The sequence below is a fragment of the Schistocerca cancellata genome, chromosome 8 (assembly GCF_023864275.1).
Source record: "Schistocerca cancellata isolate TAMUIC-IGC-003103 chromosome 8, iqSchCanc2.1, whole genome shotgun sequence".
Taxonomy (NCBI): domain Eukaryota; kingdom Metazoa; phylum Arthropoda; class Insecta; order Orthoptera; family Acrididae; genus Schistocerca; species Schistocerca cancellata.
Window position 1 is genome coordinate 525,600,706 of NC_064633.1, and position 27,759 is coordinate 525,628,464.

Genomic DNA, 27,759 nt, shown 5'->3' on the forward strand with positions numbered 1-27,759 from the left:
TCATTGGAATTAATGTAAAGATGATTCAATTACATGCTAGTAACCTAGCACTACAGCACTACAGCAGAACTTAGCAGACTTTAAGGGTGGAGTTGGTTGGTGCTACAGGTTCATGGAGTGTCATGGACTTGTCATGCAAACCAAAACATCTCAGAAAATGGCACAAGAGTATGAAGAGAAAATATTACCTTTCCATCGCTTTATTATTCGACATTGAAAGAAAACCAGTGTAGAATTAAGCAAAATAGCGGATATGTGTGAAACTCCTCCAAAATTTGATGTGCTGAGTGACAGAACTGTTGTCATGAAAGGTGCTACAACTATGCAAACAAGTGTACATGAAAAAAAATTATCTTAACTTTTGTGATGGAACATCTACACTGTTGTTCTTTTATTTTGTCTTGACAGTACAAAACTTAATCCAATGATTATTTTCAAGTGCAAAACAATGCCAAAACCTTCTGAAATACAACCAGGTATTGGATCCCTTTATCGGGCAGGCAGGTCAGAGAATTTAAAAAGGGAAATGGATTGGTTAAAGTTAGATATAGTGGGAATTAATGAAGTTCAGTAACAGGAACAGGACTTCTGGTCAAGTGAATACAGGGTTATAAACACAAACTCAAATAGGGCAAATACAGGAGTAGGTTTAATAACAAATAAGAAAATAGGAATGTGGGCAAGCTACTATAAACAGCACAATGAATGCATTGTTGTAGACAAGATAAATACAAATCCAGCGCCCGCCGCAGTAGTACAAGTTTATATGCCAACTAGCTCAAAATATGATGAGGGAAGTGAAGAAATGTATGACAACATAAAAAAAATTATTCAGAGAGTTAAGGGAGATGAAAATTTAATAGCAATGGGGGAATGCAATTGATACTAGGAAAATGAAGAGAAGGATAAATAGTAAGTGACTTTGGACTGGGGGAAAGGAATGAAAAAGGAAGTCACCTAGTAGAGTTTTGCACAGATCATAATTCAATCATCACTAACAGTTGGTTTAAGACTCATGAAAGAAGGTTGCACATGTGGAAGCAACCTGGGGACACAGGATGCTTGAGACTGATTATGTAATTGTAAGGCAGAGATTTTGGAACCAGATTTTAAAGTGTAAGACATTTCCAGGGCAGATGAACTCTGACAACAATTGATAGGGTATGAACCATAGATTAAAACAGTAGAACCTGCAAAAAGGTAGGAAATTAAGGAGATGGGCCCTGAATAGTTGAAAGAACCTGATGCTGTTGAGAATTTCAGAGAGAGCATTAGGTAACAATGACAAGAACAGGGGAAAGGAATACAACAGAAGAAAAATTGGTACCTTTGAAAAAAAGAAATAGTGACAGTAGTAGGATCAAATAGGTAAAAATACAAGGCTTAGTTGAAATTCTTCCATAACACAGGAGATACTTAATATAAGTGAAGAAAGGAGAAAATATAAAAATGCAGTAAATGAAGCAGGTGAAAGGGAATACAAATGTACAAAAAATGAGATTGACAGGAAGTGCAAAATGGCTAGAGGACAAATGTAGGTTTTAGAAGCATATACCACTAGATAAAAGATGAATACCACCTGCTGGGAAATTAAAGAGACCTTTGGATAAAAGAGAAGCCGCTGTATGAAAGTCAAGAGTTCACATGGAAAGCCAGCCCTAAGCAAAGAAGGGAAAGCTGAAAGATGGAAGGAGTATTTAGAGGGTCTATACATAGAAGGTGAAGGCAATATTATAGAACTGGAGGAAGATATAGATGATGAAGATGAGATGAGAGATATGATATACTGTGAGAAGAATTTGACAGAGCACTGAAAAACTTAACTCGAAACAAGGTCCCAGGAGTAGACGACATTCCGTCAGAACTACTGATGGCCTTGGGAGAGCCAGCCATGACAAAACTCTACTATCTGGTGTGCAAGATGTACAAGACAGGCAAAGTACCCTTAGATTTCATGAAGAATGTAATAATTCCAAATCTAAAGAAGGCAAGTCCTGACAGGTGTGAAAATTACCAAATTATCAGTTTAATAAATCACAGTTGCAAAACACTAACACGAATTCTTTACAGAACAATGAGATTTCTACAGAAGCCAACCTTGAGGAAGATCAGTTTGGATTCCAGAGAAATACAGGAACATGTGAAGTAATATTGACCCTACGACTTATCTTAGAAGACAGGTCAAAGTAAGGCAAACCTACGTTTACAGCACTTGTAGACGTAGAGAAAGCTTTAGACAAAGTTGACTGGAATACTCCCTTTGGAATTCTGAAGGTAGCAGGGCTAAAATACAGGGAGTGAAAGGCTATTTACAGCTTGTACTGAAATCAGAGTCAAGGGGCATGAAAGGGAAGTTGTGGTTGAGAAGGTAATGAGACAGGGTTGTAGCCTATTGCCGGTGTTATTCAATCTGTACACTGAGCAAGCAGTAAAGGAAACAAAGAAAAATTTGGAGTAGGAATTAAAGTCCATGCAGAACAAATAACAAAGGACGTTTTCGCCAGTCTGCGACGGCTCACCTGAAGATGACTGGCAGGTGCCCAGTTGAAATCTCGTGCGAAGTATTGAACGACGACCGGCTGCAAGCCCAAAATTTGTTTGAACAACAACTTTGAGGTTTGACAATGACATTGTAATTCTCTCAGAGACAGCAAAGGACTTGGAAGAGCAGCTGAACTGAATTAACAGGAGCTTGAAAGGAGAAGATAAGATGAACATTAACAAAATCAAAAAACAAGGATAATGGAAAGTAGCTGAATTAAATCATGCGATGCTAAGAGAATATGATTATAAAATGAGACACTTAAAGTAATAGATGACTTTTGCTATTTAGGCAGCAAAATAATTGATGATGGCCGAAGTAGAGAAGATATAAAATGCAGACTGGCAACGGCCAGAAAAGAGAAGAGAAGTTTGTTAGCATCAATTATACATTCATTGTCATGAAGTCTTTTCTGAAAGTATTTGTATGGAATGTAGCCATGTATGGAAGTGAAACATGGGAAATAAACAGTTAGACAAGAAGAGAATAGAAGCTTTTGAAATGTGGTTCTACAGAAGGCTACTGACAATTAGAGGGGTAGATCACATAACTAATGGAGAGGTACTGAACAGAACTGGGGAGAAAAGGAGTGACACAGCATGACTAGAAGAAGGGATCGATTGGTAGTGCATATTTTGAGGCATCAAGGAATCACCAAATTAGTACTGGAGGGAAGTGTAAGGAGTAAAAATTGTAGATGGAGACAAAGGGATGAATACAGTATGCAGATTCAGAAGGGTGTAGGTTGCAGCAATTATTCGGAGATGAATAGGACACAGGATAGAGCATCATGGAGAACTGCATTAAAACCAGCCTTTGGATTGAAGACCAACACCACCACCACCACCACCACCACAATAACAACAACAACAACAACAACAAAATATGTCAAGAACTCCAATCTATAGCGGATGAAAGCCCCCATTTCTCAGCAATGTGGAATATTTAAGATTCCGTGAACTTGTGGAAAATCAAGATTGGAAACATTAAGAGAAATGTGAAGACAAGACTGAAAGAACATAACAGTCTTTGCCAACTAGGAAACACAGAAAAATCAGCTAGAGTAGAGAATTTTCTCAGGTCAGGAAATCATGAAGTGAAGTTTTCTGAAACCTAACTTTTATCTACAATGGCAAACAATTATTCACAGCTACACACGTAAGCCACAAAATATATAAGCATGGTACAATTTTGGCAGGAAAGAAGATGCTATGAAACTTCGTGATATATGAACAGTGGCTCTGTAGAATTAATAGATCAGTTATTAGGCAACTGATGACCTCATAAGGTAAGTCACATAGTGCTCAGAGCCATTTGAGTTATGCTCAACAGGTGACGATCAATAGTTAAATTTTATCTATGGCAAGGATTCTCTCTCCTGATCACATGCATATTTGACCACGCCCTCTTTACACATGCTATGTCGCTCACCTATGTCAAATTTGTCAGTGGGCAAGATAGCATCACCAGGAGCACCTCCAAAAATGTCCAGTGGAGTTCTGGATGAAATGTGAGGAACCAAAAAATTTCTTGGACCACAGCCGTACAACCTGGGAGACTCACCAGCAACTAAGACATCCACTCATGAAATTCTTCATTATAGGATCTCTCACACAACCCAAAGAATTTCTAGCCATATGTAGATGCTGTCAGTGGCGTCAAAGTTAGTGTGCAACCACTTATGGAGGACACAGGAATTGAAATGAAATTGGGGGTACCAAATCAAAATTAGAAAGTCCTTTACATCGATACTTCACAATCCACCTTGCGGCACGTGGCGGGTAACCGCATTACTACAAGTCATTTTCTTTCCTGTTCGACTCGCAAATAGAACAAGGGAAGAGTGACTGTCTATAAAGCCTCCGTATGAGCCCTAATTTCTCATGTCTTATCTTTGTGATCTCTACACAAAATGTGTGTTGGCGGCAGTAGGGTCGTTCTGCAGTCAGCTTGAAATGCCGGTTCTCTAAACTTTCTCAGCAGTGTTCTTCGAAATGAATGTCTTCTTCCCACCAGGGATTCCCATATGAGTTCCCAAAGCACCTACGTAACACTTGCTCGTTGTTCAAACCTACCAGTAACAAATCTAGCAGCCCGCCTCTGGATTGCTTCAATATTTTACTCTAATCTGACCTGGCACATATCCCAAACACTAAAGCAGTGCTAAGCATAGGTCACACTAGCATCCTATAAGCAGTCTCCTTTACAGATGAACCATACTTTCCTCGAATTCTCCCAATGAATCGAAGTTGTCTATTTACCTTTCCTACTACGATTCTCACATGCTTGTTCCATTTCACTTTGCTTTGCAACATAACGGCCAGATGTTTAAACGAAGTGACTGTGTCAAGTAGGCCACAGCTAACACTGTATCTGAACATTACGGGATTGTTTTCCTACTCATCTGCATTAACTTATGATTTTCTACATTTAAAGTTAGCTGCCATTCATCACACCAACTAGAAATTTTGTCTAAGCCATCTTGTATTCTCCTACAGTCATTCAACGATGAGACCTTACTGTACACTACAGCATCATCAGCAAACAATTGCAGTTGCTGCCCACCCTATCTGCCATATCATTTATGTATATATATAATAACAGCAGTCCTGTCGCACTTCCCTGGGCCACTTTTGACGATACCCTTGTCTCTGGTGAACACTCACCATTGATGACAACATATCAATTTCTATAACTTAAGACGTTTTCGCGCCACTCACATGCCTGTGAAACTATTCCATATGCTCATACCTTCTTTAACCTCCTGAAATGGAGCACTGTATCAAACGCTTTCCAGAAATCTAGAAATATGGAATCTGCCTGTAGCCCTTTATCCATAGTTCACAGTATATCATGTTACAAAAGGGCAGCTGAGTTTCACAAAAGTGATGTTTTCTAAAACCACACTTATTCGTGGACAAAACTTTCTTGGCCTGAAGAAAATTTTTTATTTTCTAACTCAGAATATGTTCAAGGATTCTGCAGAAAACTGACGTTAAGGATATTGGTCTGTAATTTTACGGGTCTATTCTTTTACCTTTCTTATATACTGGAATCGCCTGTGATTTTTTCCAGTCAGTTGGGACTTTGTGTTGAATGAGAGATTCATGGTAAATGCAAGTCAGGTAAAGGGCTTATCTGGCACAAACACTCTCCTAGCCGTCTTGCCTGATTTATTTACTTTCGTAATCATAGCTGACTTCCGTTGCTGAGTGTCAACAGCAAGTGTTCATCAGAGTACCTCAAACTACCGCCAAGCCTAAAGGAAGATACAGAAGTACCACCCTAGTTTAGTTCTCACTCAACTGTAAAAACAAGCGATATGAATATTAGTGTCAGTCCATGCTGAGAAGAAGCTAAAATTTTTAAAATTAAACACGTCTCCAGGGCTTGTGCTCGTTGGGACCTCTGTCAGACTCCATATAGAATTTGTGCTGAATTAGCTCCTTTTTTAACCATAATATTCAGTTGATCCCTTTCACAAAAAAATATGTCCAGTGACTGGAAAAAAAGCACAGGTCACACCTGTTTATGAGCAAGGTAACATCCATGAAACTCTGTCCAATCTTACTGACATCAGTCCATTGCACAATCCTAGAACATATTCCAAGCTCAAAAATAATTATTTATCTTGAACAAAATGACCTACTGCATGCCAATCAGCATGGATTACAAAAACATCAATCGTGCGAAACTCAGGTATTTCCTGAAAGCGGTGAATCAAGATAGTCAGGCAGATGTATCACTTTTTTTTCATTACCAAAGAGCATTTGGTTCAGTACTATACCTATTATTTTCATCAAAAGTATGACCTATGTGGTGGTTGTTGTTGCTGTTGTGGTCTTCAGTCCAGAGACTGGTTTCATGCAGCTCTCCATGCTACTCTATCCTGTGCAAGGTTCTTTATCTCCCAGTACCTACTGCAACCTACATCCTTCTGAATCTGTTAAGTGTATTCATCTCTTGGTCTCCCTCTACGATTTTTACCCTCCACGCTGCCCTCCAATACTAAATTGGTGATCCCTTGATGCTTCAGAATACGCCCTACCACCCGATCCCTTCTTCTAGTCAAGTTGTGCCACAAATTTCTCTTCTCTCCAATTCAATTCAATATCTCCTCATTAGTTATGTGATCTACCCATCTAATCTTCAGCATTCTTCTGTAGCACCACATTTCAAAAGCTTCTATTCCGTTCTTGTCTAAACTATTTATCGTCCACGTTTCACTTCCATACATGGCTACACTCCAAACAAATACTTTCAGAAACAACTTCCTGACACTTAAATCTACAGGCCTACTCGATGTTAACAAATTTCTCTTCTTCAGAAATGCTTTCCTTGCCATTGCCAGTCTACATTTTATATCCTCTCTACGTCAACCATCATCAGTTATTTTGCTCCCCAAATAGCAAAACTCCTTTACTACTTTAAGCGTCTCATTTCCCAATCTAATTCCTGCAGCATCACCCAATTTAATTCGACTACATTCCGTTACTCTCGTTTTGCTTTTGTTGATGTTCATATCATATCCTCCTTTCAAGACCCTGTCCATTCCGTTCACCTGCTCTTCCAAGTCCTTTGCTGTCTCTGAAAGAATTACAATGTCATTGGTGAACCTCAAAGTTTTTATTTCTTCTCCATGGATTTTAATTCCTACTCCGAATTTTTCTTTTGTTTCCTTTATTGCTTACTCAATATACAGGTTGAATAACATCGGGGAGAGGCTACAACCCTGTCTCACTCCCTTCCCAACCAATGCTTGCCTTTCATGCCCCTTGACCCTTATAACTGCCATCTGATTTCTGTACAAATTGTAAATAGCCTTTTGGTCCCTGCATTTTACCCCTGCCACCTTCAGAATTTGTCAGAGTTTTGTCAGAACTGGCTCTCTCAAGGCCGTCAGTAGTTCTGATGGAATGTTGTCTACTCCCGGGGCCTTGTTTCGACTCAGGTCTTTCAGTGCTCTGTCAAACTCTTCACGCAGTATCGTATCTCCCATTTCATCTTCATCTACATCCTCTTCCATTTCCATAATACTGTCCTCAAGCACATTGCCCTTGTATAGACCCTCTATATACTCCTTCCCCCTTTCTGCTTTCCCTTCTTTGCTTAGAACTGGGTTTCCATCTGAGCTCTTGATGTTCATACAAGTGGTTCTCTTATCTCCGAAGGTCTCTTTAATTTTCCTGTAGGCAGTATCTATCTTACCCCTAGTGAGATAAGCCTCTACATCCTTACATTTGTCCTCTAGCCATCCCTGCTTAGCCATTTTGCACTTCCTGTCGATCTCATTTTTGAGTTATCCTTTCGTCAAGTAAGTTCAATATTTCTTCTGCTACCCAAGGAGTTCTACTAGCCCTCGTCTTTTTACCTACTTGATCCTCTGCTGCCTTCACTACTTCATCCCTCAGAGCTACCCATTCTTCTTCTATTGTACTTCTTTCTCCCATTCCTGTCAATTGTTCCCTTATGCTCTCCCTGAAACTCTGCACAACCTCTGGTTCTTTCAGTTTATCCAGGTCCCATCTCCTTAAATTCCCACCTTTTTGCAGTTTCTTCAGTTTTAATCTACAGTTCATAACCAATAGATTGTGGTCAGAGTCCACATCTGCCCCTGGAAATGTCTTACAATTTAAAACCTGGTTCCTAAATCTCTGTCTTACCATTATATAATGTATCTGATACCTTTTAGTATCTCCAGGGTTCTTCCATGTATACAACCTTCTTTCATGATTCTTGAACCAAGTGTTAGCTATGATTAAGTTATGCTCTGTGCAAAACTCTACCAGGCGGCTTCCTCTTTCATTTCTTAGCCAGAATCCATATTCACCTACTATGTTTCCTTCTCTCCCTTTTCCTACTCTCGAATTCCAGTCACCCATGACTATTAAATTTTCATCTCCCTTCACTACCTGAATGAATAATTTCTTTTATCTCATCATACATCTCTTCAATTTCTTCATCATCTGCAGAGCTAGTTGGCATATAAACTAGTACTTCTGTAGTGGGCGTGGGCTTCGTGTCTATCTTGGCCACAATAATGCGTTCACTATGCTGTTTGTAGTAACTTACTCGAACTCCTATTTTTTTTATTCATTATTAAACCGACTCCTGCATTACCCCTATTTGATTTTGTATGTATAACCCTGTATTCACCTGACCTAAAGTCTTGTTCCTCCTGCCACCGAACTGCACTAATTCCCACTATATCTAACTTTAACCTATCCATTTCCCTTTTTAAATTTTCTAATCTACTTGCCCGGTTAAGGGATCTGACATTCCACGCTCCGATCTGTAGAACACCAGTTTTCTTTCTCCTGATAACGACGTCCTCTTGAGTAGTCCCCGACCGGAGATCCGAATGGGGGACTATTTTACCTCCGGAATATTTTACCCAAGAGGATGCCATAATCATTTATCCATACAGTAAAGCTGCATGCCCTCGGGAAAAATTACGGCCGTAGTTTCCCCTTGCTTTCAGCCGTTCACAGTACCAGCACAGCAAGGCCGTTTTGGTTAATTTTGCAAGGCCAGGTCAGTCAACCATCCAGACTGTTGCCCCTGCAACTACTGAAAAGGCTGCCGCCCCTCTTCAGGAACCACACGTTTGTCTGGCCTCTCAACAGATACTCCTCCGTTGTGGTTGCACCTACGGCACGGCCATCTGTATCGCTGAGGCACACAAGCCTCCCCACCAACGGCAAGGTCCATGGTTCACTATACAGCTGTTAAATTTCAGTGTTAGAATCATGACACAAACAACATATGCAATGGTCTTTTACAAATAAAACATTAATGTAACAATTTTCCTGACATCAAAATTTACCATATGAGAATGCCACTTCAAGTGACATACCTGCTTCGTAATGCCCTCTTCTCACACAGTAATACTCAAATAAACTGTTCACATATGACAGAACATGCCACAGCATGATTACATCATTGGTGAATGCTGACACAGAGTGCCGTATACTTCAGTTGGGCCACATTATCTGTGCATATTAGTGTATGTGCTTTAATGTGTCATGAAGAACTCCTCAGAAATGTAAAGTAATGCATGCAAAACTAACAATGTACACTCTTAGTGAGAAAGGGCTGTGAAATTGCAAAATAAGAGAGCATGGTCTGAAAAGAAACAGAAAAGTAATACAAACAAAAATGTGGCTTTGGTACATCACAAATTGCATAAACTAACAGGTACACAAAGATGTTAATGAAACAATTACTATCAGTATAAGGCAGCACAGGAGACACGGTTCTTATGGCCCAATAACAATAGTTCATGTAAGTCCAATAATGAACCAAAGTGTACAATACGATACAAAACAAGCATTTGTCACTGTGTTTCTGGTTGCAAAAGCTCTAAGAAATGATGTTTCAGGAAGAAGTTCAAATGTTTCTGCATGAGTGGCCAAGCACATTGCATCCATCACAGATTACTGCTCAAGTGTGTTGGACACTACTCAACAGGGCTCACACGGGACAGCCTATTAAACAAATATAAGAAAGAGCAGCACAAGTGGTCACAGTGATGCTGGGAATCTAAATTGGCAGACACCTAAAGATAGACACACCAAGGCTACTTACAAAGTTTCAAGGACAATGATTAAATGAGTAATCTAGGAATATGTTACAACTCTCTTACATACCAGTCTCATGGGATTGTGAAGGACATATTAGGCTAATTGTGCTCCTAATATCTATGCGGAACGGGAAGGAACCCTACGACATGCTAGGGTCGACAGAAGCGTCCCATCCCACGTGTCGGCTTTGACCTGTGACGTAAGGGTGTTCTGGTGTGTGACGTCATGACGGTGCGGAGTTTGGTTTGTGAGTGTGGCGTGTTCGTAGATGTCGTCGTGTTGTGGGTTGTTGTGCCCTCTGGTGGTATGTTCAGGGTTTTCGTTTGTGTGATGTAATGAGCTCAGTTTGCTCTTGGGTCATTCCATGTTAAAGAGACTTTGTGACAAAAAAATTAAAATGACAATATTACAAATATAACCTTAAAAATGCCAAGTTAAAAGTACATTTGTTCATTGCAAAATAATCATGAATATGAAAAAATTAAATTTTTACCTTCACTAAGTGTTTAAAGTGCACTACTCTATGGCACCACAGAGAGGTATGTTTTCTGCTATTTCCAGAAGAGTATTAGTTATGTTATCTATGGCTGATTGTTCTATTGTTGCAAAGAATATTGAAGTCAACATTGTTATAGCTCATAATAATTCGTTTTGTTGAGGTAAGCTAATTGCATTTCTTTATAAGATGATGTGAATTACCAAACGAAAGTGCTGGCATGTTGATAGACACACAACCAAACACAAACATACACACAAAATTCAAGCTTTCGCAACCAACGGTTGCTTCATCAGGAAAGAGGGAAGGAGAGGGGAAAGATGAAAGGATGTGGGTTTTAAGGGAGAGGGTAAGGAGTCATTCCAATCCCGGGAGAGGAAAGACTTACCTTAAGGGGGAAAAAAGGACAGGTATACACTCGCGCACACACACATATCCATCCACACATATACAGACACAAGCAGACATTTGTAAAGGCAGAGAGTTTGGGCAGAGATGTCAGTCGAGGCGGAAGTACAGAGGCAAAGATGTTGTTGAATGACAGGTGAGGTATGAGCGGCGGCAACTTGAAATTAGCGGAGGTTCAGGCCTGGTGGGTAACGAGAAGAGAGCATATACTGAAGGGCAAGTTCCCATCTCCGGAGTTCTGACAGGTTGGTGTTAGTGGGAAGTATCCAGACAACCCGGACGATGTAACACTGTGCCAAGATGTACTGGCCGTGCACCAAGGCATTCCCACATAGAAAGCTTCACAGTGTAGGCACGTCAGTTGGTAAATCACGTGGGTGCTTTCACACATGGCTCTGCCTTTGATCGTGTACACCTTCCGGGTTACAGGACTGGAGTAGATGGTGGTGGGAGGGTGCATGGGACAGGTTTTACACCGGGGGCGGTTACAAGGGTAGGAGCCAGAGGGTAGGGAAGGTGGTTTGGGGATTTCATAGGGATGAACCAAGAGGTTACGAAGGTTAGGTGGACGGCGGAAAGACACTCTTGGTGGAGTGGGGAGGATTTCATGAAGGATGGAACCACAACACCCTAATTCAGTAGTTAACCTTTCCTCCAAACCTCTCTCCCAATCCGAAACCTCTGTCCTATCCAAAGGCTTCACCTTCAGCCCTACTCCCAGATTCACCCAAACAGCCCTCGTCAAAGATGAAATGAGATCCATCCTTCATTAAATCCTCCCCACTCCACCAAGAGTGTCTTTCCGCCGTCCACCTAACCTTCGTAACCTCTTGGTTCATCCCTATGAAATCCCCAAACCACCTTCCCTACCCTCTGGCTCCCACCCTTGTAACCGCCCCCGGTGTAAAACCTGTCCCATGCACCCTCCAACCACCACCTACTCCAGTCCTGTAACTCGGAAGGTGTACACGATCAAAGGCAGAGCCATGTGTGAAAGCATATCATACCATTACATGGCATTTTGAAATCTTATTTAACACTCTTAGAGCTGTTACTGGTGTTATTAATTTTTGTTTCGGGTGTTACTTAACAAATGTGTAACACCCGTAACTTGAACTGGAAGGTTTAATGCCACCTTCATCTTTAGTAGGCCTAGGCCTGCATTTAATTTATAACCAAAGGGAATTATTATGAATGAAAAAAGTTTTTTAACTATGTTTATTACATACGAAAACAGTTTTAAGCACTAAAACTAAAATTTTTATTCCTCTGCATACATTTGTTTAAGCACTACACCCACATTATAAAAGTTAATTAGGGCATTGACCTGACTCAACTGACGTTCTCCTAAAAAGTTGATTAAGCCCAAAATTCTTTAGATTACATTTAGTTTATGTTTTCCATTCTAACTTTTCCAAGAACAACAATATTGTTAACCTCAGTTTTAAATTTTATATAGGCCAGTAAACTGCTTATTGAGGCAAAGTCTAGTCATTCATAAGGTCGTATGTTTAACAATGTCTTTTTCTTTTATCTCTCTGTACAGTGTTATGTTTATACATAAATAGGCCTACATTATCAGGATTTCTGTCCTCGCAGACCATTGCACCCGTACCAGCAAGGGAAAGAGTGAAGAAGCACCGAGAAAAGATGAAAGAAAACCAAGAAAACAGAGAAGCTTACTTGAAGAAAGAATGAAAAAGAGACAAATTAAGAAGATTGCTGGTTAAAGAAAAATTGAACAATAATCAATGTCTTAGAGATAAGAATCGAAGAAAAATAAGAGAAATAGAGAGAGCATTGAGAGAAAAGAAAAAACTAGAACTCGCAAGATCAAAAGTTCCAAATGAACCTTCTCCTATTGGGACAGACATTTGGTAAAGCTGTGAAGAAAGTGTTGAAGGTACTTCCAAAAAGCCCCAGTAAAAAAATCTGCTGTTATTAAAAAGATAGTTTCCGATATAATTGGCTCTGAAACTTTCATATTTGATACAAAACATACCAAAACTCCAGTCTTAAGTGAAGAGGAAAAACTAAAAATTCACGAGTTCTTCACTAGGGACGTCATTAGCCGCCAAGCTCCAGGGCATAAAGATGTTGTAACTGTATGGAAAAAGGGAGAATGTAAACAGAAATTCCAACAGCGTCACTTACTTCTGACTGTAGGAGAGGTTTATGAGAAATTCAAAAAACTCCATCCAGATATTTCTGTAGGAAGGTCCACGTTTCATTCACTGCGAGCACCTTTTGTTCTCCTATCATCATATACACCACATAATGTATGTGTGTGTAAGTACCACTACAATTTCATAAGCATACTCGAGTCTTTGAGCAAAGCTGTTCCATCTGTTCCAAGCAATCACAAGGAATTATTGAACGAATTAACTTGTAATTCACAGAACGAAGACTGTGTTTTTGGGTCATGCCAGGAATGTCATGAATTAAATTGAGCAAATTTATCCCAGAAGGCTTTGACTTAACTAAAAAGATTGTCTGGAAGCAATGGGAAAATGATGCGAAACATTGTCCTTGTCTTAGTGAACATTCAGGGAGCTGCGATGATGTCTTAGCATCACTGGTTGATAAATTGCCTCAGTTTAAAAAACATTGCTAAGTGAAGATACAGCAGAGTGATTTCTTCCAAGGAAAGAAAAACAGCCTTGACGCTGAAAAATGTGTTCTTCAAACAGACTTTGCAGAGAATTATGCTCTAATTTCACAAGATGAGGTACAGAGTGCACACTGGGCGCATTCACAAGTAACTATTTGCACTTTCTGCATTTGGTTTGCAAACCACGAAGTCAGGTCCTATGCAGTCATCAGTAACGACCTTTAACACACAAAATATTCTGTGTGGACTTTTCTTAAAACTGTTGTAACGGAGATTAAAAAAGCGTTTCCTAAAGTTAAAAGAGTTTTTATATTTTCTGACAACTGTGCTGGGCAGTTCAAAAATAAATATGCTTTGTCCAATCTATTTTATTGTGAGAGAGACTTTGGATTGACAGTTGAGTGGAACTTTTTTGCCAGTTAACATGGTAAAGGAGCCATGGATGGCATTGGAGGTGCATTGAAGAGGAGCGTGTGGAGAGCTGTTTGATCTAGGAAAGTTATTATTAACAACGCAATTGACTTTTATGACTACACTCTGAAGAATTTTTCTAAAATTAAGGTACTATGGGTTGATAAGATAACAGTGGAGCATAACATTTCTATTTTGGATGAAAGGTAGAAAAATTTACAAGCGATTCCTCAAATACAGGGCTGCCATCACTTTCGGCCTTATAACACACCTGATTTGCCGGTTTCAAAAACAGCAGAGTCATTAATGACAAGGGTGTCAGTATTTATTACTGAGGAGGCCAAAGTTAAAACATTACATGCACTTCTATGAAGTGTGCAGTTCTGATGATTCTGATCAGGAGACTGTTTCACTATCTGAATCACAAGACAATATTGGAAGTGCTTGTGAGTGAAAAGTCTGATTTAAAATTTGGGTTATCTGTCTTGGTTGACATTCCAAGTGACAAAAAAAAAGCGAACCCTATCCCAAATTCAATACTGTTACATGGGAATCTGCCAGAGTGAGGTTGATGAAGAGGAGGATGTGAAAATAATAATGATTCTGAAGTCAGTAGGGAAAAGTAAAACACTTTTTAAACTAGATGAAACTGATGTTTGTTTTGTGAAATTCAGTCAAGTACTATCTAAGGTAACAACACCAGAAATCAAACAACAAGGTAACCGTTTGTACTACGAGTTCAATTTTGAGTTGGATGTTGCTGAAAAAGATTATTAAATGAAGCTTTTACACCTATCAATAATAACAAAACATTTTTGTCATAAATTTATTAGGGCTACAAAACGAGGTAAACGTTAAGTAAGTAACGATATCTTAGCCTAGTTGTACTATGAAATTGTAACAAAATTTTTGTGTAATAAATAGCTTTATCCTTCAAATACGTTTTCGTAAGTACATACTTTCATTCCAAATAAACTACAATACTACTTTTCTTTTTATGTAATTGGAAGAGGTAGATTTATTCCTTCAAGAATCAAATCTGACACATCTATGTAACAACGTAACAGCATATATAAAATAGAGGGAAACATTCCACGTGGGAAAAATATATCTAAAAAGAAAGATGATGAGACTTACCAAACAAAAGCGCTGGCAGGTCGATAGACAAACAAACACAAACATACACACAAAATTCAAGCTTTCGCAACCAACGGTTGCTTCATCAGGAAAGAGGGAAGGAGTGCGGATGGATGTGTGTGTGTGTGTGTGTGCGCGAGTGTATACCTGTCCTTATTATGGCGGTACCTGGTTCGAGAGGTCTAGGTTGGGCATGCGCGAGATTTTACTGGTGAGTTATTACTTTTGTTATAGATACCCACACAGTTTTTGCGCGCATGAGTGAGAGGAGTGTGCTTGATTAGTTTTCTTTTTGCCGTGAAGTGTGTTCCGAGTTCATTAACTACAGGGGTAAGCTGGGGGGGGGGGGGCGGCATGGGGTTGTGTGGAGGTGGAAGAGTCGCAGTTTGGGAAAAGGAAGTATGGGAGGGGTAAGTCTGTGGTTGGTCTCTGGGTGTGGGGGGCTGTTGTTCCGAGGGGTGGGTGTTCTGAATGTATTTTTAGGGTTGTGGAAGGGAGCTCTAAGGTGGAATTAGTGGGGTTAATTGAGGAGTACATAGAACCGGGGTCCACAGTAGTTTCAGATGCATTTTCTTCGTATAGGAGGTTGGGTGAGAGGGGATTCCATCATTTAGTAGTTAACCATCGCTTAGAGTCCAAAAATTATGAGACGGGGGCTTGCACAAATACAATAGAGGGAATGTGAGGGGCTGTTAAGTCAATTCTTGGGAGGGGAAGAGGCGCTCTTCCAACCTTCAGTCTCATTTAGATGAGTACTGTTGGCGGAAGAATGTCCCTGAGGGGTATTGTGTTTTTCGGGTTTTCTTAAGGGCTGTCAGTAAAATGTTTAGGCCAAAAGAGGTTGGTTAATGTGGTTTGGGTAGGTGGGTGGGTGACTGCAGCTCAGGGTGGGGTGGGTGGTTTATTTCGTGTCAGTGTGTTTGTGGGGGGGAGTGTGTTGGTTTGTGTTTTAGTTGTTGAGAACCTACTTTGTTGAGTTGTAGTGTGTGATTGAGACATTTTTATGTTGCATTTGGTTTTTGTTTGTGGGTTTTTTATTTTGGGGTGAGGGGGGAGGTTGGGTTGGTTGGGGGGGGGGGGGGTTGAGGTGTGGGTGGGTCGGGTCTTTCCTTTGGTTGAGTATTTTTTCGTTAGTTTGTTTGTGTGTGTGTGTGTGTGTGTGTGTGTGTGTGTGTGTGTGTGTGTGTGTGTGTGTGTGTGGTGGCCAACCTAGTTTGTGGTGCCAGAACTTTTTGTGGTAAGTTTTTATGGTTTTGTTTTCAGTGCATGTGTTGTTTGTTGGGGTCTAGGGAAGTGTTTTATTGAAATGTGTGGCTGTGAATGTTGGTATTGGTATCGGGAGATGTTTTTGAGCTACATAGGTCAAGGGAAGTGTTCGATCCCAATTTATGGGATCGGGAGCTGCTGTTGAGCTATATAGGTCAAGGGAAGTGTTCAATCCTAATGTGTGACGGTGTATGTTGGTATTGGTATTGGGAGATGTTTTTGAGCTGTATAGGCCAAGGGAAGTGTTTGATCCTAATTTATGGGATCGGGAGCTGCTGTGGAGCTATATAGGTCAAGGGTACACTATGTATCATTACTAACTGCAGCAACCACTATAAGCTTTCTATTTACTGCAAACATGCACATTAGTGTTAACCAGAACCCCTACGCTGAAAGTCCAGTTATTTCGATAACTTATAGTTGGTGCGACTAATATGATACTTATTTACTGTTTTTCAACATCTGCAGATTTCCAATCAACTGCAGGCTACTCTAGGACTTCTCTCTACACCAGAATATGAAACTCCATTCTGAATCCTTGACGGATACCTAGGACTACATCGAAATTGTATCTCCTTATAGCAGTGTGATGAATTTCACACCTCATATTAAATTCATTGATATCAACAAACATAACACAGATCGATAAACAATACGTATCAGTTTACATGGCTAGAATGTAAGAGAGGTCCACTCCAATGTACTCGACATTTTGGTTGACACAACAGACTAGTCTGCAGCGTAGCCCGAGGTCCAGGAGGAAATTATTAAAATCGAACCATTTCACAATTTAGTCCGAGGTCTAAGCGTAAATTATTAAAATTGAACAAGTTTGCAGTTGAACATAAAATTCTAGTAACACACAAGGATTGCTCTTACTTCAAGTGTTGTAGTGAACATCACACCTCATCCTACATTTATTTTTTTATTATTAATTACAAATACTACAGAAGCTGATAAACACTTAACACGTAACACTTAAGAGTTAACACACCGTAAATCATTATTATTCGAAAACAAATAAACAAGTTTTGCAGTTCAGGGAAATATGAATTGCTTACATCTGAAGCAGCGATCTGATCTGCATTCTGGGTCACGATGACAGTGCAGGGCAAAATCTGTTTACCTTAGTATCTTAATACACTGTCTCATCAACGTATGAATGTTTTGACTGATCTATTAATTAAACAATACCCAACAACTATCATACGGCGCTACTTTTCAAACAATGTACCAACAACAAGTCAGAGATGTGGAATAAATATGGGGGTAGGGAACATCTTTGGATGGCAACCAAGTCGATTCATTCACACTTGACGGATCCTCAAAACGTTCGACAGTACTTCTCAAATGCATTACGTTTACGTGCGACACATTTTCCAAACGATGAAAACCGAATTTCTGAAACTGTTTTCCGCTGTCGTCTTTACATGTTAAGCATGGAAGCGGATTTGCTAGCCCAGTTAATTATAGCGCCTGCAAAACAGCTGTTGCAGTTTATGATTTAGTCAGCACAACCACTATTTCTCTCCAGATAGACAAGGTGTAAACAGCTTCAGTCCAATATTTCTATTTCTGCTACACTGTACAAAAAGCCACTCCGTCCATATTAGCCGATTTAAAAAAAAGAAAAACAAGACAAAACCTGACAGCCTAAACATGTTTCAAAACCAGATGTGTTTACATGGGAACGAAAATCGATTGCGGAATTGGAAAGATCCGTATTTTATAACTGTGATGTTAAAATATTTTAGTAATGCTGTATTAAGAAAGAGGTAGCGGCGGACAAAGCCTGTTGGAGGCCTGGGGTGGCAAAACAAAAGAGGTCTTTGGTCTTGCAACCCCCGCCCCCGCCCCCAGGAACCATGGGTAGCAAAACAAAATAAGGTCCTGGTCTTGCACCCACCCATCTCTGCACAAATGCCTCTCATTTAATGAACATATTTTAGTATTGTCTGGAAATTGCCCCTTGAGATTTGGAGGACCTCATCCCCCCCTCCCCCCAGGGCGAGAGACCCGCACTCCTTCCTTAGCCTGCCACTGTTACGAGCACAGAAACACAATTTGTGAAATTACTGCACTAAACTTACCCAATATCTCTGAAATACTCATTCATCAGAAGCCAGTAAATAACCACTATTAAATATCATATTGTTTATGACGATTTCACATTATTACACAACTATTTTGTCTGAACAGATATTCCATAATTAAAACACTCTGAAAATATAACTTTGTCCCACGTTGATTTTTCTCCATGATGTTGAGCTTAGTTCACTAAACTAATAATGTATTCTGAGACATCAAGGGATCACCAATTTAGTATTTGAGCAAAGTGTGGCGTATAAAACTCGTGGAGAGAGACGAAGAGATGAATACAGTAAGCAGATTCAGAAAAACGTACTTTGCAGAACTTTTACAGAGATGAAGAGGCTCACACAGCATAGAGTAGCATGGAGAACTGCATCAAACCAGTCTTCGGATTGAAGACCACAACAACAACAATCCTGCATGGCGCTCTTCTTCCACTGAAGGGCTGTTGTAATGACCATGGTTGTCAGCACTATTTGTCCAATGTGACATGTGTGTGTGTGTGTGTGTGTGTGTGTGTGTGTGTGTGTTTTGTGATGCATGTGTTTACAAACTTTGCACTGTCAAAGATAGTTTTTGTGACAGCTACCAAGGCGCTGTGTTTCTATTATATTCTCTAAGTTACTGTTTCTTCTTAGGCCTGTAGAAAACTATGCTTCTTTGTATTCTCTGTGTTACAGAGACAGTTTATGTGTCATTGTAGTTACATACAGACAGAACAGTTTTGTTCAGTTCTCGAAAGGACATCTATTCGTATTTGCTGCTCTCAGAAGGAGTTACTGTATTATCTGATTTCGACCAGGGAGTGAAGTAGTTGTTGCTAAAGGGCCATGATGTCGTTTATGCAATTTAATTGTAATATTATGCAAGATTAACGGACACTTCAGCAAGACCACAGCAGTAGCGGCGTAATGGCGGTGCTGTGGCGTTTTTAGTAGTGCAGGTTGCATACATTTAGAGCCAAGCATACATTCAGGAGCAAACTTGATTGATTTATAATCCCCTTCCCCCCTTAATCTATTGTTCTGTTATTTGATTTATGACTCCTAGGGATAATCCATCCATCTGAGAAAGTCCCTAATCCTCCCCTTCTCCTCCCCCACTGCTCTGGAAAATCTCAAACCCTCTCTCCTCCCTCTTGCCAATAGAAGCACACTTTTGATAATTAATTGATTAGTTAAATAAATCGACCAATCAACTAACCCTTTCTCCTCTGGGGAACCTCCACCCCTCCCTCCCATTTATCAGGAAATTGGTGGGAAAAGACTCAATCTGTGCTTGAGAGAAAGGATCTCATGATACAAAATTGATTTCAGTGTCACTTACGTAGCAGAGGATATACAGTTTATTTATGAAGTTCAATTTTCTACATCTATCTACCTACATCTACATATATACTTCGCTAGCCACCAAGCGGTGTGTGGCGGATGGCACTATTCACGCTAAAGTCATATTTCCCCCCCCCCCCCCCCCCCCCCCCCCGCCCTCTGTTCCACTCGTGGATCTCGTGAGGGAAAAACAACTATCTGAATACCTCAGTACGAGCTCTAATTTCCCTTATCTTTGAATGGTGATCATTACGTGATATGAAAGTTGGTGGTAATAATATGTGCTCTACATCCTCGTCGGCGAAGATCGGATTTTGAAATTTAGTGACCAGCCTCTTCCGTTTAGTGCTTTATCTATCTGTAAGTGTGTCCCACTACAAACTTTCTATAAAATTTTTAATGCTCTCGCGATGGCTAAATGTACCAGTCACGAATCTTGTTGCTCTTCTTTGGACCTTCTCAATCTCTTGAATCAGTTCCAACTGGGAAGGGTCCCATACAGGCGAACAATACTCTAAGACTGGACGAATTAAAGATTTGTAAGCAATTTCCTTTGTTGAAGGACTGCATTGCTTCAGGATTCTACCAATAAACCGCAATCTAGAGTTCGCCTTGCCCATTACTTGTGTAATCTGATCATTCCATTTGAGATCATTTCGAATAGTCACACCCAGATACCTGACGGATGTTACTGCTTCCAAAGACTGGACATTTCTTTTATACTTGTACATTAATGGGGATTTTCGCTTTGTTATACGCAGCAGGTTACACTTACTAATATTGAGAGATAACTGACAGTCATTACACCACACATTTATTTTCTGCAAATCCTCATTGATCTGTTCACAACTTTCGTGTGATACTACTTTCCTGTAGACTACAGTATCATCGGCAAACAGTCTAATGCCTCTGTCAATACCATCAACCAGATCGTTTACGTAAATTGTAAAAAGCAGCGAAACTCTTACGCTTCCCTGGGGCACACCTGATGTTACGCTTGTTTCTGTTGAAGTCTCACCATTCAGGACGACATACTGCTCTCTGTATGTTAGAAAACTTTAGATCCAACAGCATATGTCATCGGATAGACCGTAAGCGCGCACTTTTTGGAGCAAGCGACAGTGTCGAACGCCTTTCGAAAGTCGAGGAATATGGCATCAACCTGGAAGCTGGTATCTAGAGCCTGTTGTATATCACCCACAAGGAGGGCCAACTGTGTCTCGCATGACTGCTGTTTCCTAAAACAGTGCTGGTTTCTGCAGATGAGCTTCTCAGAGTCTAGAAAGGTCATTATGTCTGAACACGAAATATGTCCCATGATTCTACAACAAATCGATGTCAGTGAAATTGGCCGGTAATTATCTGCATCAGATTTTCTTCCCTTTTTATAGATTGCTATGACCTGGGCCTTTTTCCAGTCCCACGGAACTTTCCGCTGTTCCAACGATCTCTGATAGATCATGGATAAGAATGGTGCTACATTTGTAGCATAGTCAACATAAAATCTTACAGGGATATCGTCTGGACCGGATGCCTTACTAGCATCTGAGGATCTTAACTGTTTTACAATTCTTGATACACTAAATACTATGTCCGCCATTCTAACGTTTGTTTGATAATTGAAAGGGGGAATGGTGCTGCAGTCCTCTACAGTAAACGAGTTTTTGAAAGTTAGATTTAGAATTTTGGCCTTCTGTTTATCATAATCTATTACATTACAAATACTGTCAGCAAGAGAAGGTATTGAAGTATTTGTAGCGTTCATTGATTTTACATATGACCAACATTTTTGGGGTTATTTTTAGAATCTACAGGTAAAATATTGCTTTCAAATTCGTTAAAAGAATTTCTCATTGACCTTTTGACAGCTGCTTTCATTTCACATAATTTATGTTTGTCGGTGGGACAGTGACTACGTTTAAAACGACTGTGCAAAATTCTCTGCTTTCTCAGCAGCATCCTAATATGTTTGTCGAACTAAGGTGGATCCTTTCCCTCCCCTATATTTTTGCTAGGTACATATTTCTCTAGCACGTGGTGGACAATACCTTTAAATTCCGACCAAAAATGCTCAATATCTTGGGGTCCCGCGGTGAATACTTGGAGCTATGAAGATATGCATTAATGACACTTTTATTTTCTTTCAAAACAAGAAAACTCTACACTGTTTTTTTTCCCCACTCCCACTGACATAGAAGCCACAACGAAGTTACGGTCGCTAATACCTTCTTCTAGGTTAACTTCCTCAAAAAGATCTGATCTGTTTGTCGCCAAAATATTTAACATGTTCCAATCTCGGGTTGGTTTTCTAACCAGTTGCTCAGGGTTGTATATTAAGAGCGCTCCTAGAATAACTTCTCACGAGTCTTTTCCCTTTCCCCCCTGTGATAAATGTGTAATTTTCCCAGTCAATGGACACCAGATTAAAGACTCCACCTATTACTAATGGATAATTAGATATTTATTTCCTATGTACTCAAGACTTTCCCTGAAACGTTCTGCGATGTTTGTTGCAGATGCTGGTGGTCTATAAAAACATCCTAATGTAATGGACACGTGTTGTCTCATTGAGAGCTTTATCCAGACCTTCACAGTCCGACCCAGTATCGATGTCAACTGCGTTTAAATAGCTTTTAACTGCAATGAACACACCACCTTGTAACCCCCCCCCCTCATTTATCGACCTTAATGACAGTGAAAAATTAATCTGTGTGCACCTAATGGAAATTTGGGAAAAGCAATCTTCACCGAAGTTAATTTGTCGGTAAAGAGGGAGGAAAGGGTTACATCTAAATGAAAGGAAAAATGCAAATGAAATTGGTGGAAATTAATTTTGAAAAGGGGTAAAGTTAATAAAGAAAGTAAATGTGCAGTCGTTATGTTAACAATTAATTGGCGTTAATTAGATACTTGAGATTTGGGGAAAATTACAGTCGCTGTCCCATGGACAACTACTATAGTAAATGAAAATGAAAGATTAATGCACATATATTTAGCACTAAAAGCGTGGCAACTGAGGGTTGACACGTGTTGTATGAAAACTGAATGTTTGTCAGAAGTAATAAATTTCGCTACACTCTGACTTAATTTAGCAAAAGAATTAATAAAACCGGAAAACTGAAAGTTAATTTAGTGACTGAGATTAATAGTGAACTTTGTTTCTGAAGCACTACGAAATTCAATAGAATAAGGTTAGTCTTGGACTACCTCAACAATCATTTCAAAAGTTACTTGAAACTACGCAATTTAGAAATAAGAGATTTAACTTTGAACTTGAATTAAATGATTCTGAACAGTTAACAATAGTAAAATTTAGTACATACCAAGCTGATCCGCAGTCACAGGTAAGCTACAATATGGTTAAAAAACTCGCATTCTTAATTTTTACTTGTGTAATCTAAATATTGTAGCCAGCTATGAATACTTTAACTGAACTTTGAAATTAGAGCAGTGAAATGGAATGATATTACTTTAATGCTGGCGTTTGAATTTCAATGACACTTGGGTTCATTCCTGAAAAGGAAGGGGCCCTGCTTGGTAATGCAATGGGGACAATGAGCAACAAAGGTTCATGCTACGTTGCTGTAACTTAGTGAGAAAAATTTAACAGTTTGTAAAGCTGAGGTCTGCCATACAGTTCTAAAGTTTCACATGCTTCCAGTCTTCCTTGTTGGTTGATTAAAGGTTTGAAGTCGTCGATCGAGGAGGTGGCGATAGTCACTCATTGTCGGCCATCGCTGTTGCAGAAGCTGGATGTTGGCGCGCCTTCTTCTCGACACGGCCACCAGGCGAAACGGGCTCTTGATGTGCGCCAGCTAATGCTTCCCGTCCGCGACACCGTGTCAAAAACTATCATAGCAGGTCGAGTGTAATTACATGCTGCCAAACCCCGAGAGTGCGGCAACTCGTGGGAGCGTCACTCAACACACCTGCTCCACCGCCCTACTCCAGCCAGACTCCCTCTGCCCGCGCTCCATGCGTTAGAGTTAACACTACCAAAGATCCTAACACTTTGGTTCTCCACACGACCTATCGATGTAATCGTTCGATAGCATAGTTTTCCCTAGGCCAGACCCAGCGTAAAAATGCAAATAATATTTACAAACCAAACCCATAATACAGCGACATAAATGCATAAATATATAAATACAAATAGTAAAACAATTACAATATATAAAGACACAGAAATGTCATATCTTCAGGTAACAAAATCAGTAAAAAATTTATAGTACAATAGATGGAAACAGGAGGATATGCTTTTGCGGCGTTACAACCTCCCATAGCATCAGTCCTATCCTACCTAAACATTGTCCAATGTGAGTTCAGAAGTTCACTGCTATTTATGTCTGGTTTCAACCAGCTTGCGGTACCTAATACAGTATTGGCATTACTACTCTTTATTTTGGAGACTAACTCAGGGATCTAGCTACAGACAGTTGTACAATTTACTAACATGAGATTTAGCATATTTAAATCCTTTGGAATGACCTGTTTAGGCGAACTAACAATTTTTATGGTCAGCACACCCACGTCAGTGTTATGAACTGGTAATTTTTCAGCCCAACGGTTTGTTTCATGGGGAGAGGAACCTAAACTAAAAAAAACCCATGTGCATGCCACAAGTACTGTGCTACCTACGTAGCTGCTTCCTATGTGTAGTGCACCCCTGATCTATCGAGGGGCGTCCTACAACCTTCACCCCATAGCGTAGGTCGAGGAATCTACAACCATTTTCGTCACAGAGTCGACACATCCTTTGGTTTAGATTCTCCACTCGACTCCAAACCAGAGGACCTCTCTCCACCCTGGGTATGATGCTGCAGATCCTCAGCTTGGCTTCCACTCTTCGAGAGACGGAGGCCACCTTCGCCAATTTAGCCAGCCATTGAAAGGACCCAAGGATTTCCTCGGAACCCCGACGACATGCATCGTTGGTGCCGACATATGCAACATTCTGCAGCTGGCTGCAGCCTACACACTCGATAGCCACCAGAAGAGCCTCTTCCACATCACAGACAAGGCCCCCCAGCAAGCACACCGAGTGCACGTTGGACTTCTTCCCCGCCCTATCCGCTATGTTCCTGAGGGGCTCCATGACCTGCCTAACATTGGAGTTCCTAATAACTAACAAACCTCATGTACCTGTCCATACCTTGCTGAAGGAGCAGCCACTATCCAGGCAGAAGATGCATTCTGATGTGGCTCAGCCTCTCCTCTCCCGCCCCCCCCTGCCAGCATCAGATAGCACACTGACTCTAAAAGAAAAGTGCATGGGATCTGGCTGGAGCCTGCATCCCACATGCAGCCTTCGCCTTGAGGCTCAAGACCTCAACACAGTCTGCCACCCACACTGAGGTGAGAGTGGGCCTGCCAGCTCAGTTGCACCTGAGGTCGGCTAAGTGACAGAGAGCTGTGACATCCCCCCTACACATCTGGTACGGTAGAGACTGTCCCAGGCACCCCATCCCCACCACACCTCAGGGTGGCACTCTGGAGCCTGTTGACTGTGGCCAACAAAGCTTCCAGCAGCGTTTGGACTACGGCCAACTCCTCCTGCATCTGCACACAACAGACACAGTCTGTACCCATCTAGCTAATATGTGATTTACTATAAGAAACTTAAGGAAACCTACTGCCACACAAGGTTAACAGCTACACTCTCGTTGGCAGAAAGGACACTCAAGAATGAAAAACAATAAAAATTTATGGTAGAAGCTAGATCTGGTGCTTTTTTTCCTGCTAGGGGCTATCTAGTGAATACTAAAGAAAAATAAAGTGACCTACAGTAAACTTATAGGGGCTATGTCGTGAATATTATTAAAGAATTAAACAGTAACCCACAGTAAACTACACCTACTGATTAAACAAACGTTTACGTACACGTCAAAATAACCTAATAAAACTACAAAAAATTGTTATCTTCAATGTTCGAGTCTAAATGACACTAATAAACGTAAATACTGACATATACAGATACAGATACAAAACAAACCCTTAAGCTAACAGTAAGAGCTCAGAATGTAAAGCACAAATACGAACTCTACTTTATAGGAACTGACAGGCTTACAGTACACAGTCACTAAAGCCCATTTAAGGCAATAGTGAGGTTAGTTTTAGCTTTCTGCTAACTTAACCGCATGTAAGAAGGGCTCAGAAGCTGCACATGTGAGGTTAGAATTCACTTTCAGTATCACTTATCTTAATAAAACGTATAAAAACTGCTACCTTCAATGTATCGAATCTAACTGACATTAATAAACGTGAATACTGAGTATTGTACACTAACTTAATCTGATTAACCCTCATATTTATAATGTAAACAAATGTTTATGTACAAGCGAAAAATGACTTAATAAAACGTATAAAAACTGCTACCTTAAGTGTATCGTGTCTAAATGACACTAATAAACGTAAATACTGAGTACTGTACAGTGACTTAATTGATATCCCGCGTGTTAACGTCAGTTAAGATGTAAACAAACGTTTGCGTACAGGCGAATCTATCCTAAACAGAAACTTCGCTTTCCCTATTCAGACGCAAATAAAAACTGAAACCTTCAATTTATTAAGTCTATCTGACACTAATGCACGTAAATACTATAGAATATACAGAGAAAAAATTAAATTACTAGCTAAATTACTTATCTCATGACACAGCAAGCTAAAAGTGCTCGTAGACGGGGTCAGGGCTGCCAACCAATCAGGGTTTCAGGGGCTGAATTTCTTTATTTTGCAGGAAAAACTCACATCCAACAACCACGTCTCCTAATTATGTAATTACATGGCTGCAGATTGGAAGTGTTGTCTTGTTGGAAACATTTCAAGTGTGTGCTCACCTTGACATGCAGGGATCGACTGAGCTAGTGAATAGTGTTACCACCAGATGACGTTCCAACCCTCACCCCTTGCCCCTCCCCCCACTCATCCCAAAAAAAAGGGCAGGAAAAAGACTCATTCTGTACTGGAGAGGAAGGATCTCATGACATGAAATTCAAATCAATGTCAATCATATACTGATGCATATTCTTTATTCAATCACTTTGTGGGGTACAGGACTCCACCACTTGGGTAGCACTCATGTCTGCACCACCAACTCCAGCTCTCCATGACATAGTAAATGTATGCACCGAGGAATGGAATGAATTGCGGTATAGCAGCCGCCGTTTGGGGCCTCCCAACCATGTGTCTGTGGTCTAGGCGCTGTCATAGATGTCAAAAACCACCCAGTATCCTAATTACAGATCAAGATACTAAATACCACCTACCACGGAACGGATTCGGCCTCCTTTGATCTCTCGAACTCGAACAAAGCATCTGATGGTGACAACTCTTTCATATCGGTACCTGAGAAATGCCTGTCAAAACACATGCCCTCTATCTCTCTCTCTCTCTCTAGCCGGCCGTTGTGGCCGAGCGGTTCTAGTCCCATCAGTCTGGAACCACGCAGTTGCTATGGTCGAAGGTTCGAATCCTGCCTCAGGCATGGATGTGTGTGATATTCTTAGGTTTAAGTAGTTCTAAGTCTAGGGGACTGATGACTTCAGCTGTTCTTCTCTCTCTCTCTCTCTCTCTCTCTCTCTCTCTCTCTCTCTCTCTCTCTCAAGTGGCTGCTTCCTGCCCAACTAGTGTCTGTTGTGTGCCACACTAACCCCTCTTTTGTCCTGAAAAAGTAGTGGATACCTGGTAAATCACCAGCTGTAGATGTCCTGGAAATTTTCCTCCCTTTGTCAGTTTGATTGAGTAATTAATTACATCGATACTCTCTGTGCCGGGCAGTTTTTCCTTGCTTCCTATTGGTGGATACTAGAACTGGTACATTTGGCAGAATGTGATCCAACAACTGTCTGGTCTCCAAACCCTTCCAGATTTTTTCCCTTGCCTCCTGC

The 27,759-nt window shown here is 40.5% G+C and overlaps 1 protein-coding gene across 2 annotated transcripts in view; it reads right to left on the minus strand.

The window, feature by feature from the left end:
* LOC126094720 (protein AMN1 homolog) overlaps positions 1–17,693 on the minus strand; it is a 105,299-nt gene extending 87,606 nt beyond the window's left edge. For both annotated transcript variants that reach the window (XM_049909262.1, XM_049909261.1), the window contains exon 1: positions 17,516–17,693. In XM_049909262.1, coding sequence (XP_049765219.1) covers positions 17,516–17,541 — 26 coding nt within the window. In that variant the 5' untranslated portion in view covers positions 17,542–17,693. The remainder of the gene's footprint in view (positions 1–17,515) is intronic.
* Between the last annotated feature and the right edge of the window lie 10,066 nt (positions 17,694–27,759).